A 15,950-nucleotide genomic window follows, 5' to 3' on the forward strand; every position below is an offset into this window, starting at 1 on the left:
GCCTGTATATATGCATCTCTGTTGGTGCAAGTGTGCATGCATCCATGTGCAGGTTTACGCACGTATGTAAACACATGCAGGCGGGTGTATGCATGTGCGTGTATGAAATGCGCGTGCAATGTACACGTGATGTGAGCACACACACGCGGGCATGCACATACACGTGTGCGTGTGTGTATGAATGTGGGCGTGTGTGCAGATACAGAGTGTGTTTGTGTGTGTCCTTGTGCACACGCATCCACACGTGCCCGCGTGTGCCCGCTCCGCGCCCGCGGGGGACCGGGTTCCGCCTCCCTGCGCGGCGGGGCGGGGAAGTGGCAGCGGACCCTCGGGAGCGGGACCGACACACCGACACACCGACACACCGAAACGCTCACGCGTCCCGTCCCGTCCCGCCCCGTCCCGCCGCGAAGCGCGGAGCGGAGCGCGGCTCCCACCGCCCCCGGGGCAGCTCCGCGGCACCGCCCCCGCCTCCTCCTCCGCCGCCGCCGCCGCCGCGGCCGCACAAAAGGCGGCGGGGAGGGCCCGGCCGGGAAGGGCTGCCCGGCCGCCCCGGCCGCCCGCACCATGCCCCGCCGAGGGGGGCTGCCGGCCCCCGCCGCCGCCCGCCGGCCCCCCCCGCTCCTCCTCCTCCGCCTCCTCCTCCTGGCCGCCCCGCTGCAGCCCGGCAGAGGTAAGGGCCGCTCCGCTCCCCGCCGCTCCGGGCCCTGCAAACGCCGCCCCGGAAGGCGGCTTATCCCCCAGACCCGCTTCGGTGCACTTTTGTTGAGATTTTTATTTTTAACTCCTCTCCCTCCCCCTTTCCGGCTGCCTCAGCCCCGCTCCCATCTCCCCGCCGGCGCCCTGCGCCGTATTTTGCCTGTGCGCCCGTTCCCCCTCCAGCCCCGGTGCCGGCGGGACGCGGGTCCCTGGCCCCCCCGGGGGGGGGGGGGCGCCGGTGCCGGGGCTCTCTGCGCTTCCCCCTCCGGCCCCGGGGCGTCCCCGAGCCGCACTGGGGTCTGCACCCCGCGTTCCCCCCCCCCCGGTTGCGGGGCGATGGGGACCCACGCTTCAGCCGCGCTGTTGGGCACGGAGCGCATCCTTGGGCTTTGCGGTGCGGGATTTTACACCTTCACGTTCCAAAGCGTGGAACTGCTATATATACACCTCTTTCTGTATGTATATACACTTTGATGGAACCAGCTATAACCACTAATATTCAGGGAAAAGCACTTCCCTGGGATGTTTGCCTGAGCAGTGTGTACGAATCGGTTGGATGAAGAACAGCAGCATAAACCCACAAGCGTTTGCTCTGCCAGTGACCGATCTCCACGCTCTCACCTTATATCGCTCCCTCACGTATGCGTTGTGCCCAGGCAGTGGTCCTTGTCCCCAGCAGGGATGTTCTCCTGGCTCCTGGACACACTCGGAGACCGCAGTGCAGTTTGTGACTCTGCTCCAGTAGCCCTGGAAATGGGGTTTCTCTCCTCTCTGAGCACTCGGCAAAACTTTTTATAGAAAGGGAGCCCACAAAATGCCCGAGTCCACCATTCTGGTACTTACTCTCAGTGCTGAATGTTTTAAAGAGTTGTCTTAAGAAGAGGCTCATCTTACAGAGTGGCGTGGCACGCGACTGCAAAAATGCTGAAGAGGTTTTCTTAGCTTTATTTATTTAGTGGGTCTGATCCTTAGAATTGATGATTTAATAGCGCAGCAGACTGTCTCAGGGATGAGGCTGTTAGAATGCTTATTGCAAGCATAAATAAAATGATCTGTTTTCACCCTTAGCTGGATAAAGAATAAAGTACATTTTTTTAAAAAATTTTTTTTTCTTTTCCTGAGCAAGCCAGTACATTCATCTCAGTTTGAGGAGCTACCCAAACTAGGATTTCTTGCAGAACAGGTTTAAAATGAGGTCTAATTGCCCGGAGCATCTTTATGAGTAAATTTGTTGAGTACCTTTCCTGAGAGTTTCCTATCTTGCTTTGCATCAGTAGGTTGATCTCAGATGTCTAGTGGGATGCACTGTCTCCCTCTGCTTTTTTGGGCTCTCCTGCAGCTCAGCCCAAGGGAAAGATGTCATTTGGAGATGCTCTTCGTGCCTGCTGGACACTGCTCTGTAAAATGAAATAAGGTGCAGGGCTTAGGAGTTAGCGTGAAGGACCGTATGTGGAGTGTGGAACTCAGAATTTCCTCCATTATAAGAAGTGAAGTTGAAGTTTAGGAGTGGCTTCATTAAATATATCAGAATCAAGGAGCAGACTGAGTTTCCTCCAGTCTTACCTGGTGACTTGCCCCAGCATCTGGAAGGATCTGGACTAGCATGAGCATCTTCAGGTCCTTCCTTTGCCCAATTCCAGAAAGGCTGCGCTGAATCAAGCACAGCAAAGGCTTGCCTCTGGAAAATCCTGTGTGTTTTTACTCCAATTCAAAAAGCTCGGGTTTCAGTCCAAAATCAGAGGGCTTCACAAAGCTCTGTTTTCACAACAATGTTGGAAATGGTTTGGTTTTGCTCCAAAGTGGAAAGAAAAGCATACTTGAAAACTTCAAAAGTTGCCACTGGGAGGAAAGTCACCCCATGGCTGGCCGCACGAGCATGGACCACTTTGGTCATGGCACCCGGTGGAAGGAGGAGACCTTGTTTTTTCATTCAGATATTACCATTACTAAGTAAACTCTCAAAAATCCAGCAGTCAGGAATGGAGGTAAATATTATCCTATTTCCATGCAGACGGGCGAGTGAAGCCGTGGGAGATCCAGGGCTGGGTAGCCAGGATACGAATGCAAGTGTTTGCTTTATAAAGCCCGTTAGTTTTGCTGTGTTACCCAGCGCATCGCTACCAGAGCAGCAGCTCTTGAGGAAAAGCTTTCAGCTGCGTTGTAGGGTTTGGAAATGCAAGTGTTAATCTCTGTGTAAATTGTGACTCAGTCGAACAAGCTACATTTTACTTTATGTTACATATTTATGTTCTGAGCTCTTGCAACCTCCAGGAGCTAGAATATAACTTCTGAATGTGAACAAGGAATGAAACGCCTGGGTATGTGGTAATGGCCAGTGGAAAAAAAAAAAAAAACTTAAGAAGGCTCTTGTTCAGTATGAATGAGCCCAAGCAGCCTGTCTGAATGAGAGCCATAGAGAAAGTCCGGGGCTTCGTGCTCCCGGGTTAGAGTTAACCACCTTGCGGGAAGCAGAGACCCGTCAGCGCAGGGCTCTGACACGGTCATGCCTCGGCGATGGCCGAGAACTACTGACAGGACCTACTTATCCTCTCTTTGCTTTTAGCCTAGGGCGCGCTAAGTTTTCCTCCAGCTGTCCAGCTTGATTCACTGCTTCCTGCACTCCCAGCCCAGCCCTGTATGGGAGCAACCCAGGCAGCCACCGCTTTTCATTTTTCGGTGAAATATTCATATGCGGTACAGCAAAAATCCCTTTTCCAAAGCTCTTGGGACGGAGAGTTCTTGGGACAGGAGACAACTTGGTGTGGCTCTTCAGCAGCAATCGGCAAGTCTGTGCAATCTGCAGATTATACCCAGCAGCGGTATGGTGCAATGGTGTCTGCAGATTATACCCAGCAGCGGCGTGGTGCAATGGCGTCTCCAGATGCAACTGGCTGAAAACAGAGGCCTGACAATGCTTTTATTGACATTTGGGATGGAAAAAATAGTAAATTCAGAGTTTGGGCCTGAGGCATTTCGTTTGGAGTGTGCAGCCTCTGTGCCGAATCCTTGGTTGAAGATTTGTTTAATCAGTTATTGACAGTAGAGGTTAATAGCTGCACCCGGGGGAGCTGGGGCATCGGTGGTATTGAAGGGCACATTCATAGCCACAGGCATGCTTAAACAAGCTGCTGCATTGAGAGCCCGTACCATTGATGTTTGCTTCAGCTTAACTTGTGTGGTTCCACTTTATATTTAAAACCCAAAGCCTAAATCGTAGATTTTGCAAGCAAAACTCTCTTGGTACCCCTTGCGCTGCTGAACCCTGGCAATCCAGGAGCAGAGAGCATCACCGCTACTCTGGCTGCTGTTGCCTCGGTGGGTGCAGAGCCCCTGCTGGTGTCATGGGCAGGGACAGCCCTCGGCTGTGGCGTGGTGTCTTCCACCCTGGCCAGCCTTGGATGTGCCCCAGTGCAAACACGCTGCCCGCCTTAACCTGGATATCCTGAGGAAATGAATCCCATAATAAATTAAAGTAATTTAGTGTGACATGAGTCCGCTGTGGAAATCACCCATGTGGAAGGGAAAACCGAGTATCTTCCAAGGCTGCTTTAAGATGAAAATTTTAGGGAGCGAGTCCCCATATATTTGACTGGAAAAAGTCAGAAGATGTGCCTGGTGTGACTTTAAGAGTCTGAATTACGGGGCGGGGAGGGTTTGGAGAGCCACCCCTGTATTTCAGGCTGGTCAAACAGCTATTGCCTTCTGTCCACAGTGATAGAAGTATTTCATTAGGAAGGTGAATAGATCAACTCTTTGATTAACTCTTTGAAACCACTGAAAAAGAGGGAAGAAAAATCACCGGAGTCTTATTTTGTTGGTTCTCAGCCCCCCAAAACCAGTTTCTGACCTTTTCATTTTTCTTGGGGAAGGAGAAGAAAACAAGAGCTCCTTACAGGTTTGTTCCTTCTGCAGCCTTTTAAGGTCCCGGGAGATTCTTTGTTCTTGACACTGTTTGAACTTAGAGTATGTTTAACATTAAGACTATCTCAGGAAACCCCTCAGCACCATTCAGGAGTGAAGTAACAATTCAGCTCATCCCACTCTCTGTCGTTCTCTCTTGCTGAAGGTCTCAATCTGTGCATGAGCGGAAGCGCCACGTCCTGCGAAGAGTGTCTCCTCATCCATCCCAAGTGTGCCTGGTGCTCCAAGGAGGTAGGTGGGCAGACCTCGGTTGTCTTGCATGCTTTTTGTGACACAGAAAGGGAGCTATTCCACCCCCTCGCCTGTTCCTGACACCGTCCCATGCCAGAAGGGGTGGGTGAGGGCAGCGAGGGCTCCCATGCCAAGTGTTTTTTGGGGGTATGTGACTCTCCAGCTCTTTGACGCTGTAGGAAATAAGTCTCCGACCCTGCTGGCCCCTGCGTACCCTCAACAGAGCAGCACTGTTCCTTCTGTCCCTTCAGTTACCTTCTTGTTTTCGGTGGGTGCTGGGTCCCTGCATGGGACCTTTCAAGCAGGGAGCCTTGCTTGAAAGTGCTCTCCCTAAAAAGCCCCAAGCCCCCAGCTGGTGTCCTGCTACGTGTCCCTTGCTGCGTGGCCTGGCATGGCACGGGCTCTTTGTCTGTAACAAAGATGATTCTCCTTTCTGAATCTATTGTGTCATTTTGGGAGCCGACCCATGCTTCTGGCATCCGCACCATCCGTAAGCGATGAGTTACACAGCTTAACTGTGCGCTTCGGGGTGAAAATGCATCCTTCTGTTGCTGCTGAAGATCCTTGCCCATAATTTAATTGGGTCTCCTTGGTTTGTGAGAAATTGCAAATATCTTTCCCTGCTCCCTAAGGACTGCTTATGAGTTTAGAGAGATATATGTCTTATCAAATATACATTTTATCATATAGACTTATGCTTTCTAGAGAACAAGGTGTGTCAAAGACCTGTTAATGTCCGATGCATAGATAGCTGTTGTCTGCTTAGTGCCTGCATCTGTCCTAAGTGTTTCAGAGAGAAATAAGGATGCTTACAGATGCAGGGGAAGACCCTGCCTTCTTGCAGGCACAACTGCTGTGCCAGGAACCAGCTTTGGGCTGTGAGAAGCCCCAGAGTGGTGCATGATCTTGAACCTCTTGATGGGTATGGCCAGGAATGATGCTCTCCTGTTCCCTGCTGACCCTTTTTCCTCTAGTGTGGCCATGCTGGTCCTGTTTTGGGGGAGGCAAGCTGTGGGGTTGAGCACACGCTTCACCTTCCAGCTATAGCTGGTGATGCTGAGCTGAGGATGCAGGTGCTGCCTGTGCTCCACTGCTGCTCCCGTCCCTCCTCCTGCCAGCCCTGCCTGGGGCAGCTGCCACCCCACGGGGCGGAAGATGAGGATGGGGGTGGAGATGGGGATGGGGTGAGGGAGGCTCCTGAGCCCCACGGTTCGTCTGTGTCTCTGGAGGTACCCTGGCTTTTGGCTCTCCATGTTTATTTTCCTGGGTTTGCACTTACTGGTAGGCACAGCCACAGCTCTCCAAAGAAAACCTCCTAATGCTCCTAACACCGTGCTCCCTGACAGCGTAATAGCTTTCATGGGGTTTTTTCCAGCAAGGCGAATGGTGTGCAGAAGGGAAAGGGTAAAGCAATAGATCTCACTTTTGAGACATCTTGTAAACAGCTGTAAGAGCTCCTCTGCCAGCCAGCTAATCTGCGGTGGTGAGATTGGATTCAGGAACGCTGGCTATTAAGCTATGGGTACCCGATAGCTTAGTTGTTGGGGTTTTTCGTTGGTTTTATTTTTTTTTTAATTCCTGGCTTTAAAATACAACTTTTTTGCAAAATGCTGCCAGTAGAAATGTTTGTCTGGTGGTCGCTGTGACCACTAATTGTATACCTGTCCATGGGACTGGCAGCCTGACTCTTATCTTGCAAACAGGACAGTTACCAAAAAAAAAATATTCCTAAATGGAATGAAGGGGCCAAAAAGGAAAATGAGTCTTTACAGGGAAGCGCTGTAATACTTCCTGACCTTTAGCCTTTAGCTGTTTAAAAATACATTTCAAGGTGTTTCACGCCAAGAGCTACGTTTTTAAAAGCTGCCGTCCCAATTACACGCTGCATGCAAAAACTTAGTGAGTTCTTATTCTAATTCTGTAACTTTACTGTTTGAAACTCTAATTATTTCTCTTTGACTGAGATCATCAGGTGAGGTAATGGGATTGCGAAAGATAACAGGTTTTTGACTTTAGAATTTTTAAAGTAATATTATAAACTCTTAATATCTGCTTTCTTCGCATAGTCATTTCACCACCTTATTTCCCTTCCCTCTGCCGCAGTCTAGTCAGGAATGCTTATTAAATTGCTTTTAGTCTGTTTTCCTTCTCTGTTTCCGTCAGCTGTCATTTACTGTGTATGTTGCCTGGGAGCGTATATGCCAGTCAAATTCTATAGGTCTGCTGCTGTTTAAGTATCAAGACGAAGATATTGGAGGGGTTTCCGCAGACACTAGTTATGTTGTGGCAGAAACATGATCAGCTGATTAGTGTGTATTTTCTGCTTCCTTTCCAGTTACTGAATGGGTTTGGGAGCAAATTGGGTCAGCTGTTGTCATCTTTGTAGGCAACAATTAATAATTTTGTCAGGAAGTATATATAATAGAAGTCTATAAGTACATATAATATAATTCTGCATATAGGTATATGTATTATAATATATATATTATATACAGGGAGTGTAGAGATGTGTATAATATGTATAATATATACATATACACAAAATATATATATTATTATACCTTCCTGCCTATATACCATTATACCTTCTTATATACAATATTCCTCCCTCTGCGGAATAATATCACTTGGCAGTGCCGTCGTACCTGTTTGTTCGTTGTCCTCCTGGGTGCCCGGCAGTGCCGATGCTGTGAGGGACACGCCAGCTGTGGAGAGGAGCACTACGAGCAGGTCAGCCGTGCCGTTTCCCAGAGATGACCACGGTTCGCACAACCTCCTCCATCACCCTCTGGACTCCCAGATCCAGGCTCCACGTGACTGTAATTAGGGGTTAGGAGTGTGTGAAAGCAATTCTGCAGATACAAGGAGCCCTATCCCCATGGCTTTCCAAGTAGGATAAGGTTCCTTGTATTTACATTGCCTTGAGTTGTGAGGGTAAGAGCATGCATATAGGTAGACACTTACAGCAGAGTAGTCAACATGCTATAAATCTGTAACTACGTCCTCCTAACCTGTTAGTGCAGGGTGCATCACGTCCCCTTGGCTTGAATCCGTGTCTGTTCACTTCTGCTTGTGTTCAGCATCTCTGCTCCCATCAGAAAGGGTGATGATGGATGAGTTGATGATAGCAGCTTCTGGTATTCCGGCAGCCCCGGAGCCCCCAGGGGCTGCTGAGCTAACCACAAGTCTTTGGGCTGTTGGAAATTTGGAAGCAGACATCAATTCTGTTGGCTCATGGAAGAATACCTTGAAAGGCAGGACTGAAATGGGGTCATCTGTTTAAATGGCACTTAAAAGAGGAGGTGTATATGTGTGGCCTTAACCACCACCTGATCGTCCCTTGAAACAGGGCTGTCTGAGGGAAATACATGGCTCTTGGGTGACGGAGATTGCTGCAGCCCTTCCATCCGTGCTGGAACCTGAGAAGATTCCTCAACTTCTCCCACAAGCTCCAGAAGAAGCTGGCAGTGACTAGAAATTGCTGATCTGCTGCTGGTGAAAGACTCTGGCTGGAAACTGCAAGCTGGCCCTGGGGTGGTTGTGATTCCTGCAGCAGCCTGGATTTCATGGGTGGGAGAGGGGGATGCTTGGTGATTTTTTTGCAGTGCCGTCAGGTCACCCAGGCTCAGCGGGGCACGTCGGGCTTGCTGCGGAGAGCAGGGAGCTCTGGAAGTGGCTTCAGCGCTGTCCTCTGAGCTGCCTGGTGGGGTGTGATAGACAGGGGATAAATCAACCTGGAGTGATTGCAAGGGGGAAGCTTTCCAAAAGAGCCTTCGGGAGTACCGGTGTGGGGAGGGAAGTGGTGTCATTATGTTGCTGTTATCTTCTGTTCGCCGCTTTGGGGAGCAGCATACTGATGTGCAGAGGGTCCTCTTCTTTGTTAGGTGAGTGTACACTGTGTGTTAATCCATGCGTTACCTATGTGGATGCATTTATATGTGTACATGTCAGAGATGCTCATTAATTACATTATTTAAACTTAAATTTCCTTTTTGATTAATGGCACTGAAATTTTCCCCAATGGCACCCTCTGTTTTTCACCAGGTTGCTCATACCTCATCCTCTCCCATCTCAGGGATGTGTGCCTGGAGAATGTGGAAAGAAAATCAAGGCTGTTCCTAGAGGGAACATTGTCAATTTTATTTAAATGGAGAAAGCAGGCCAATTTCAGACTGAATTAATGCAGAACTGGACTGATTAAAGCAAAAAATGGTAGGGACATGTCTAGTCAGGAGTTAGATATAGTCAGTTTGATACAGTCAGTGCTATTTCCATTTTTATGGCATGAACCAAGCAATTTGTCTTAAAACTGTCAAACCGATGAGCATGTAGTTGTCACACTGTTGTCTCCATTCACTTCTGGCTGCTTGCGTCCATTTGCTTTTGTGAGCTTGTTAGTGCAGAGGCCGGACCGCAAAGTGCCCACCGGGCTGTGAGCAGCCAGCGTTACTAACCAGGACTGGGTGGGATCTTCCCGAACGGATGCTTTTCTGTGGTGTGAAGCTTGGGGCAGTTCCCGCTTGCTGTGGGGTACCTGCTGCGTTTCTCACTGAAGCAGGCCTGCCCGCAGATGGTCGGCAGGTATTTGGGCACACCGAATTAACTAACTGCGAGATGTCCTCTGCTCAGGGGAAACTGGGGTTTGAACTGGTGTGTCTGAGACGGTGCGGGGCTGCCTTTTGGCTTGGTTGGCCATGAATTATTTGGACCTGCGTGACACCCCTTACTCCTCAAATCTTCTCATCCTTTTTTTCCTTTCGTTTAACCTCTGGGACCCTCAGTTTTCTCAGTTGCAGAAAACTGCGCTGAGTTGGATGGTACCTGGCAGCCACGGGTTTGGCTTTGGGTTTTGACCTGTGGGTGCACGCGAGGGGTGTTTGCAGGGTGCTGGGGCTCTCCCGAGGCCGCTGTCACTCCCTTGCTCAGTGTCACCCTGCCTGGGTTAGAAACCGAAGCAGAAGTAGGGGTCAGTCCTGCAGCCCCTGGGTGCTGAGCTGCACCCCCTTCCCTGAGGTGTGTGCACCCCTGAGGGGGTGTTCTTCCTCCACCCTGGGTAACGCAGCGTTTCACAGAACAAGAAAGGGCCTGGATTTGATCTGAGCTGTAGCTTGTCCTGTGGCAAGTCCTCAGGACCTATTTTAGAAGAAAGTTTAAGAGAAAATAGTTGGGTCAAGCGAGGGGGACCTGTGCAGAGGTGCTGCTGACTGGAGAGCTCTGTGCATCACCATCAGGAGTTATGTAGGGGCTTCCCCCCAACCTCCTGGGTTTCCTTTGGAGAACTTTTGTCACGGACGCTGCAGAAAAACACATTGCAGCAGTAACTGTTCCTCACCACTGTGCAAACAGACAGGCTTGCACATGCATGGGTGCCCTGCCCCAAAAAAGCTCCCGGCAGGTCCCACACGGGTGTGCTGCGCCTCGCCCCGTGTGCCGGCACTGTCTTGTCCTCAGCGAGCGGATGCTGCTTTCGTGTATGCCCCTGGCTGGGATGATGGACATCGATATAACCAGTACCATACCCAGCGCCGTCTCTTGTGGTGCTCCGAGCTCCACTGCTAAAGAATAGCAGCTGGGGGAGGAAGCCACCATCCTTGTCTCTCCGGGCTGCCCACCCCTCCTAGCTCTTGTTGTGCTACCCCAGTCAGAAAATTACGCCCTAATTCAAAACCCTTTGAAGTAAAGTCTTTCTGTTCATGTCAAGAGGCTTTGGAGCAGACCCCGGGGAGGATTGCAAATGCCTGATAAAGGCTGCAGTTGCACAAGCAGCCCTAAATACTGTCCCACGTGGATACTTCTCTCCAGTCTTAATTCCCGGGGAATAACAGAAGGTTCCCAGCTGCACTCCTGGTGCTGTTTGTGTTGCTTTTTGCACAACTAGAATGTCCTTTCTAATAGGTGGCCAGCAGAAATGAGCTGGCAGAGGTGCTCACTTGGAGCCATTGTCCAGGCACCAGGAGAGCAGGAGAGCATCTCCCCACGGGTGTGCTGCTGCAGGGTGGACCAGCCTGGGAGAGCGCCTGGACCCACTGGCTTTTCACTGACTTTAGGTCAAACCACATCCAAGATAAACTTTTCTTCAAGGCTGCCCTAAACGTGCTGCTCTGAAAGGCTAGGCATTGTTTTCGGTTTTATGAGGGATTCTGATTTTTATTTTGTCATGCTGAAGATGATTTAAATAGTCCCAGTCCTCCTTTCTGGAAGTTCATCTGTTTACGCGACGTGTTCCAAGAAATTCATGTTTGCATCCATCCAATGTGCCGTCTCCTTGGCTGGACCCCGCCACTGGATGCTGGAATGCAAATCTCACATTTTTCAAATAGTGTTGGGACCTCGTAGTGAGAAAATGCAGCAGAGAGCCTCTGTCTGTGTCCTCAGGCCCTGTGGCCGAGGCTGTCCTCAGGGGATCCCCGGAGCACCCTGATGGGTGCGAAGGTGAGATCTGTTGGACGACCTCTCCCTCCTTGATGTCTCCCCTGTCCTCTGCCATGCCGGAGCATCAGCAAAAAGTGGGGTTTATTCAGCCCCGCTCACAGTTTTTGGCTGCGCGGCTGACGGAGGGGCTGGCGTGGCTGCAAGCATCTTTTCTGCATTATTTCACGTCATTTTAGTTGATGAGCCCTGGAGGAGAACACAGTTGTCTCTATTGTTACAGTGCAGAAATAAGTAGGAATCAGCTGTTGGAAATTCAGTAAGTTTTAGGCATGCGACTTGCTCCCTTTGGCTCTTTCGGGGAAAAAAAAAAATTTAAAAAAAAAAAGTCATTCTAACAAATGGGCTCTTTGCAAAAGGCTGCATTGTGTAGCCGGCTGTTCCCGACCGCCGCCCCGCACAAGGCTGCATTGTGCACCACACACGGGGCTCACAGCGAGGGCTGGAGCTCTGGGCATGGGCGCTGGGACACTCCTGCCATGGCAGCCCATCCTCTGGGGGTGAGCTGCTGCCCGCGCCTCGCTGCCCGCACCTCGCTGCCCACACCTTGCTGCCCGCGGCGGGCACGGGCTGCCCTTTGACCACCTCCCGTGCAGGCTCTCCCACCTCCCTTATCCTCCGGCACAGCTGCCCAGGCCAGCCTGCCCATGTCAAACCGCTCCGGCTGTGCTCCGCTTCAGGGACCGCTGGCTGTGGTCACTTTTTGTTTCCATGTGATGGCGTCGCGCCCACACCTGCAGCGCAGAGGTGTGAGGGAGGGGGCACACGCGGTGCTTGCGTGGGGACACGCGGGGTGTCTTGCACGGGGAAGAGGCCGCAGGTGCCTGGAACCTCCCAGCTGCACATCTTGACTTGGCTCTCTGGGTTGGTGGGTTTGTTCTGCTTCCTGCGGTGCCACCTCCTTGTCCTCTCTTCTCTCTTTTGCAAAGCTCCTTCCAGGTGATGCACGTGCAAAAAAATAACAGCTTCTTACCTTGTCCCCTCAAAGAGATGGCAATTGGCTGTCCGGGCAGCAAACCAAACACTTTGCCATGCTTTCACAGGGCTGGGAGGAAGCACTGCTGCTGTGGCTGGGGTGAAAACCCAGGCTTAGCTTTCTGCTGTGGTGGTCTGAGCGCAAATTCAGTTTTGAAACTCATTTCTTTTTTGATAGATCCCTTTGACAGGCTCAAGGTTCAGTGCAGGCTGCTTTTGAGTACAGCCACCACAAATGACACCAGCTTCTCCTTGTCATCTCCTGTTTGCTACAGATTCCAGCATGTCAATACAAAGCCCCTGCTGTGGAATTGACGTCTCTCCTCCCCTTCCCTTTTGTCCGTTTTTCACTCCCCAGGAGTTTGGCAGCACAAAGTCCATCACATCGCGGTGTGACTTCCTGCAGAACCTGATTGCAAACGGTTGTGCGGGAGCCATCGAAAACCCCAGCAGCAGCATCAGCGTGGTGAAGAACGTCCCTCTGAGCAGCAAGGGCTCCGGCCAGACCCACCTGGACGTCACGCAGATCACGCCTCAGAAGGTCGCCTTGAATCTTCGTCCTGGTGAGTCCCCAGCGGCTGTGATCTGTATGCTGGGGCGGTGTGGGGGTGAGAAAGCGTGGCTGGGATGTGCCGAGAGTGTGTTATAGCTCATGACCTTGTAGCCCGCTAAAGCAGGTGGCTGCTGGCCCCCTCCGCAGCCTGTGAACTTTGGTGGTGCATCACGAACAGGTTTGGGGCTGAGGTGTGTGTCCTCTGTGAGAGGATACCACTGTTATGCAAAGTCAGGCAAAGCCCACCCACAACTGTTACCAATACTAGTCTTAACCCCTGCATGTGTTTAAAAGGAACCTGCTCAGCTTAAAAATGTAATCCCTGGATGGAAGGAGTTAACTTAACATTGGATCCTCCACCAAGCTGACAGTGCTTGACTCTAAACCGAGGCAGCTCCTTCAATAAACTGGAAACAAAAATGCATATCTGTTTTCTGTCGGTATGCAAAAGAGCCGTGGGATCAAGGCTGAAGGTGGAGATTTGAACTTGTGACTCAGGCCTTGGACTGTGGCCAGATCCCTGTTTCATTCCCCTGAGCCATCACTTTTCTTCAATCTCTTCCTTTTAATTAAAAATTAGAAGTGAACGGCTGGACCATGCGAGCATGCTTGTTATCAAAAGTTTTTGCATGGTGGGGGGAGGCTTTAATGTGGGTTCAGAATTCTTGCAAAAATTTGGCAGATGATATTTCTAAAGGGGAAGAAAAAGCTCTTTATTGCAAAGTTAAGAAGCAAATATAAAAGCTTGATTCATTATAAGCAAGTGGTGTGGGTTTCTAAGGCTTACAGTTTTTTGACAGCTCTCGTGAGCATACAGAAAAATGAAATATGATGTTTTGCCCAAGAAAAACAGGAGTTTGAGTTGGTGCTCATGCTACCAGTGGTCTTCCAGAGCCTACTAGTTGCTGCAGGATTTTTTGTTTTAATACTATGGGTTGGATAGTCATCATGTCTCTTAATTAACCCTTCCTCAGCAGTATGACTGCTGTCATCAGTCAGACCCTTAAATATAAAGAAATTTTGCTTCAAAGCCTTGAGGGTAGTTACCACTGGATGCATGGCTAGATGCATGGCTTCTGCAACTGAATGTTGCTGATGAAACAGGTTTGCTCCCCTAAAAAAAGGAAGCTGTTACTCCTGGTTCTTGAGGCAGCTCCTGGCAGAAAGGGCTGGCTCAGCTTCCACGTCTCGCTTCCTGCAGACCCTTCCCCCAGTGCTCAGTAAATTCCCCTTTCCCAGTCCCCAGCAGTTTTCACAGAATCATGGAATGGTTTGGGTTGGAAGTTTTGCCCAGCTGGAGGTGCGGATCCCCCCACTCTGGTCTGCAGCAGGACATGGGGTCCATCTCCCTGTGGCTTCCCAGGGGCTGTGCTGTCGGATGCTTCGGTCTGCACAGGGCTGGTGTGCTGTTCCTGCCAGCCCTCGCCGAGGACCACGCTTGTGGCCACCTTCAGTTCTCCTTGGACAGCAGAGAAGCTCTCCAGGTCTGGGCTGAGCTGCAGGAACCAGCCCGAGGGCCCCCGCAGCGATTCCTGTACTGAGCCAGGGAGATCCCCTCCCTCTGCGCCTGTTGCAGAGCATCCGAGTCCTTGCAGGAGGAGGGACATACCTAGATGTTTGTAGATGTTTGTAACAGTATGTCCCTTTTTTGCTCTCTTTTTGATACCTGGCAGCACTCCATCTTAGGGCTGATGACTTCCTAAACCCTTGTATGAGCATCCCCAGTTTAAATTATCTATTAATCCCTGAGTTTGAGAATGGGTCTCACCCTGTGAACCCAAGACAAAGAGGAGACAATGTTGATTTAATTTTGGGCATGAAGAGTGTACTATTTCAAAGATGAATTCACGCGGCGGTCTGTGGCAATGGTGATCTTTTATTCTTAGACGGCTAAGCAGAAGCAGAAGGGAACAAATTGTCAATTGTTTGTCGTTCCCACCCAGGCAGTTTGATCTAATCGTCCTGTGGCAGAAGTCACATCCCCAAATCTCTGTGCTCACAGCTAATTTCCAAAGGCCTTAAATTGATTTTCTTATAGGGTAGCTTTCAGGTCAAGCATTTAGTTTTTATAATATTGCTTTTTAATCTTGGGTCCAGCTATAAAGTAGTGTGTCCTGGTTAAATGAAAAATTTGAACAGTGTAAAAGGAATTAAAAAAATGAATAGATGCAAGTTGTGTTGCTCATCAAGCTGTGAGCCTCACCAAGCAGAAAAAAGAGCTTTTCTTGGAAAAGTGATTGTTGAATTTGTGTTCTTAAATTGGCCAAAAGCAGTTTTTCCAGTTTCTGCACTGCCTCTGTGTGACAGTGTCCAAGAAACATTTCTGAATTCGGTTTTGAGCTTAAAACTTCTCAGCATAAGCCCTAAGGAGAGGATGGCGGTGACGGTACGTGGGGAAGGAGGGGGCTGGATTATCCCTAGAAGTGTGAGAGTAATACTGTGCACAGAGAATAATAAATTCTTTTGCACTTACATCTACATACATTAGCTATATTTTCTCTGAGATAATTGATTTGCACAGTTACGAATGAAAGAAGAACCAGGCACAAGATCCTGTTATTTTTGGTGCTTCTCAGGGACTAATAAATTTGTAACTATTAAGAGAAGAAGGTTTGATCAGAGCATCCTGAATACCCTTTCTGGCACAGGAATTCCCATCTTAGGACCTGCTCAGGAAGAACAGTGTTTTGGAAACAGGAAATGCAGAAGGACACATCCTCTTTTCCTGAAAGGTCTGGGTATTCCAGTGGGAAAAATATGTAGGAATGAAAAAAAAATTAGACATAGGAATGAATTTTCCCAAAGTTAAACACATTCTTGCAGCACTGAATTAAACCCAAGCTTGCAATCACGGTTTGTTACCCTGCAATCGGTGCTAACAGGTTTTGCACTCTATAAATTATGTTCTCCTTTGTTCCCCCCCAAAATGCATGCCAGGTACAGCATCCAGCCCACCTGATTTGGTGGGGTGTTGGGCTCTGCGTGCAACTCGGCATAGCATGACCCCAAGGTGCCATGCGGGGCTCCTGCCTGCTGGGCTGCAAAGCCCCTGGTGCCACGTCTTGCCAGCACGGCAGTTTTGGGATGCTGCTGCTGCATGTCGTTGGGCTGGAAGTAAGTGGGAGCAGCTGTGCTGCTGCGC

The 15,950-nt window shown here is 50.2% G+C and overlaps 1 protein-coding gene across 1 annotated transcript in view; it reads left to right on the plus strand.

The window, feature by feature from the left end:
• Positions 1-375: 375 nt before the first annotated feature.
• The window catches only part of ITGB5 (integrin subunit beta 5), a 61,989-nt gene continuing 46,414 nt past the window's right edge, over positions 376-15,950 (plus strand). The window contains exons 1-3 of the mRNA XM_054830445.1: positions 376-673; positions 4,766-4,851; positions 12,614-12,818. Of these exons, the coding sequence (XP_054686420.1) occupies positions 568-673; positions 4,766-4,851; positions 12,614-12,818 (397 nt within the window). The 5' untranslated portion in view covers positions 376-567. The remainder of the gene's footprint in view (positions 674-4,765; positions 4,852-12,613; positions 12,819-15,950) is intronic.

This window comes from Grus americana, chromosome 6, assembly GCF_028858705.1.
Source record: "Grus americana isolate bGruAme1 chromosome 6, bGruAme1.mat, whole genome shotgun sequence".
Classification (NCBI taxonomy): Eukaryota; Metazoa; Chordata; class Aves; order Gruiformes; family Gruidae; genus Grus; species Grus americana.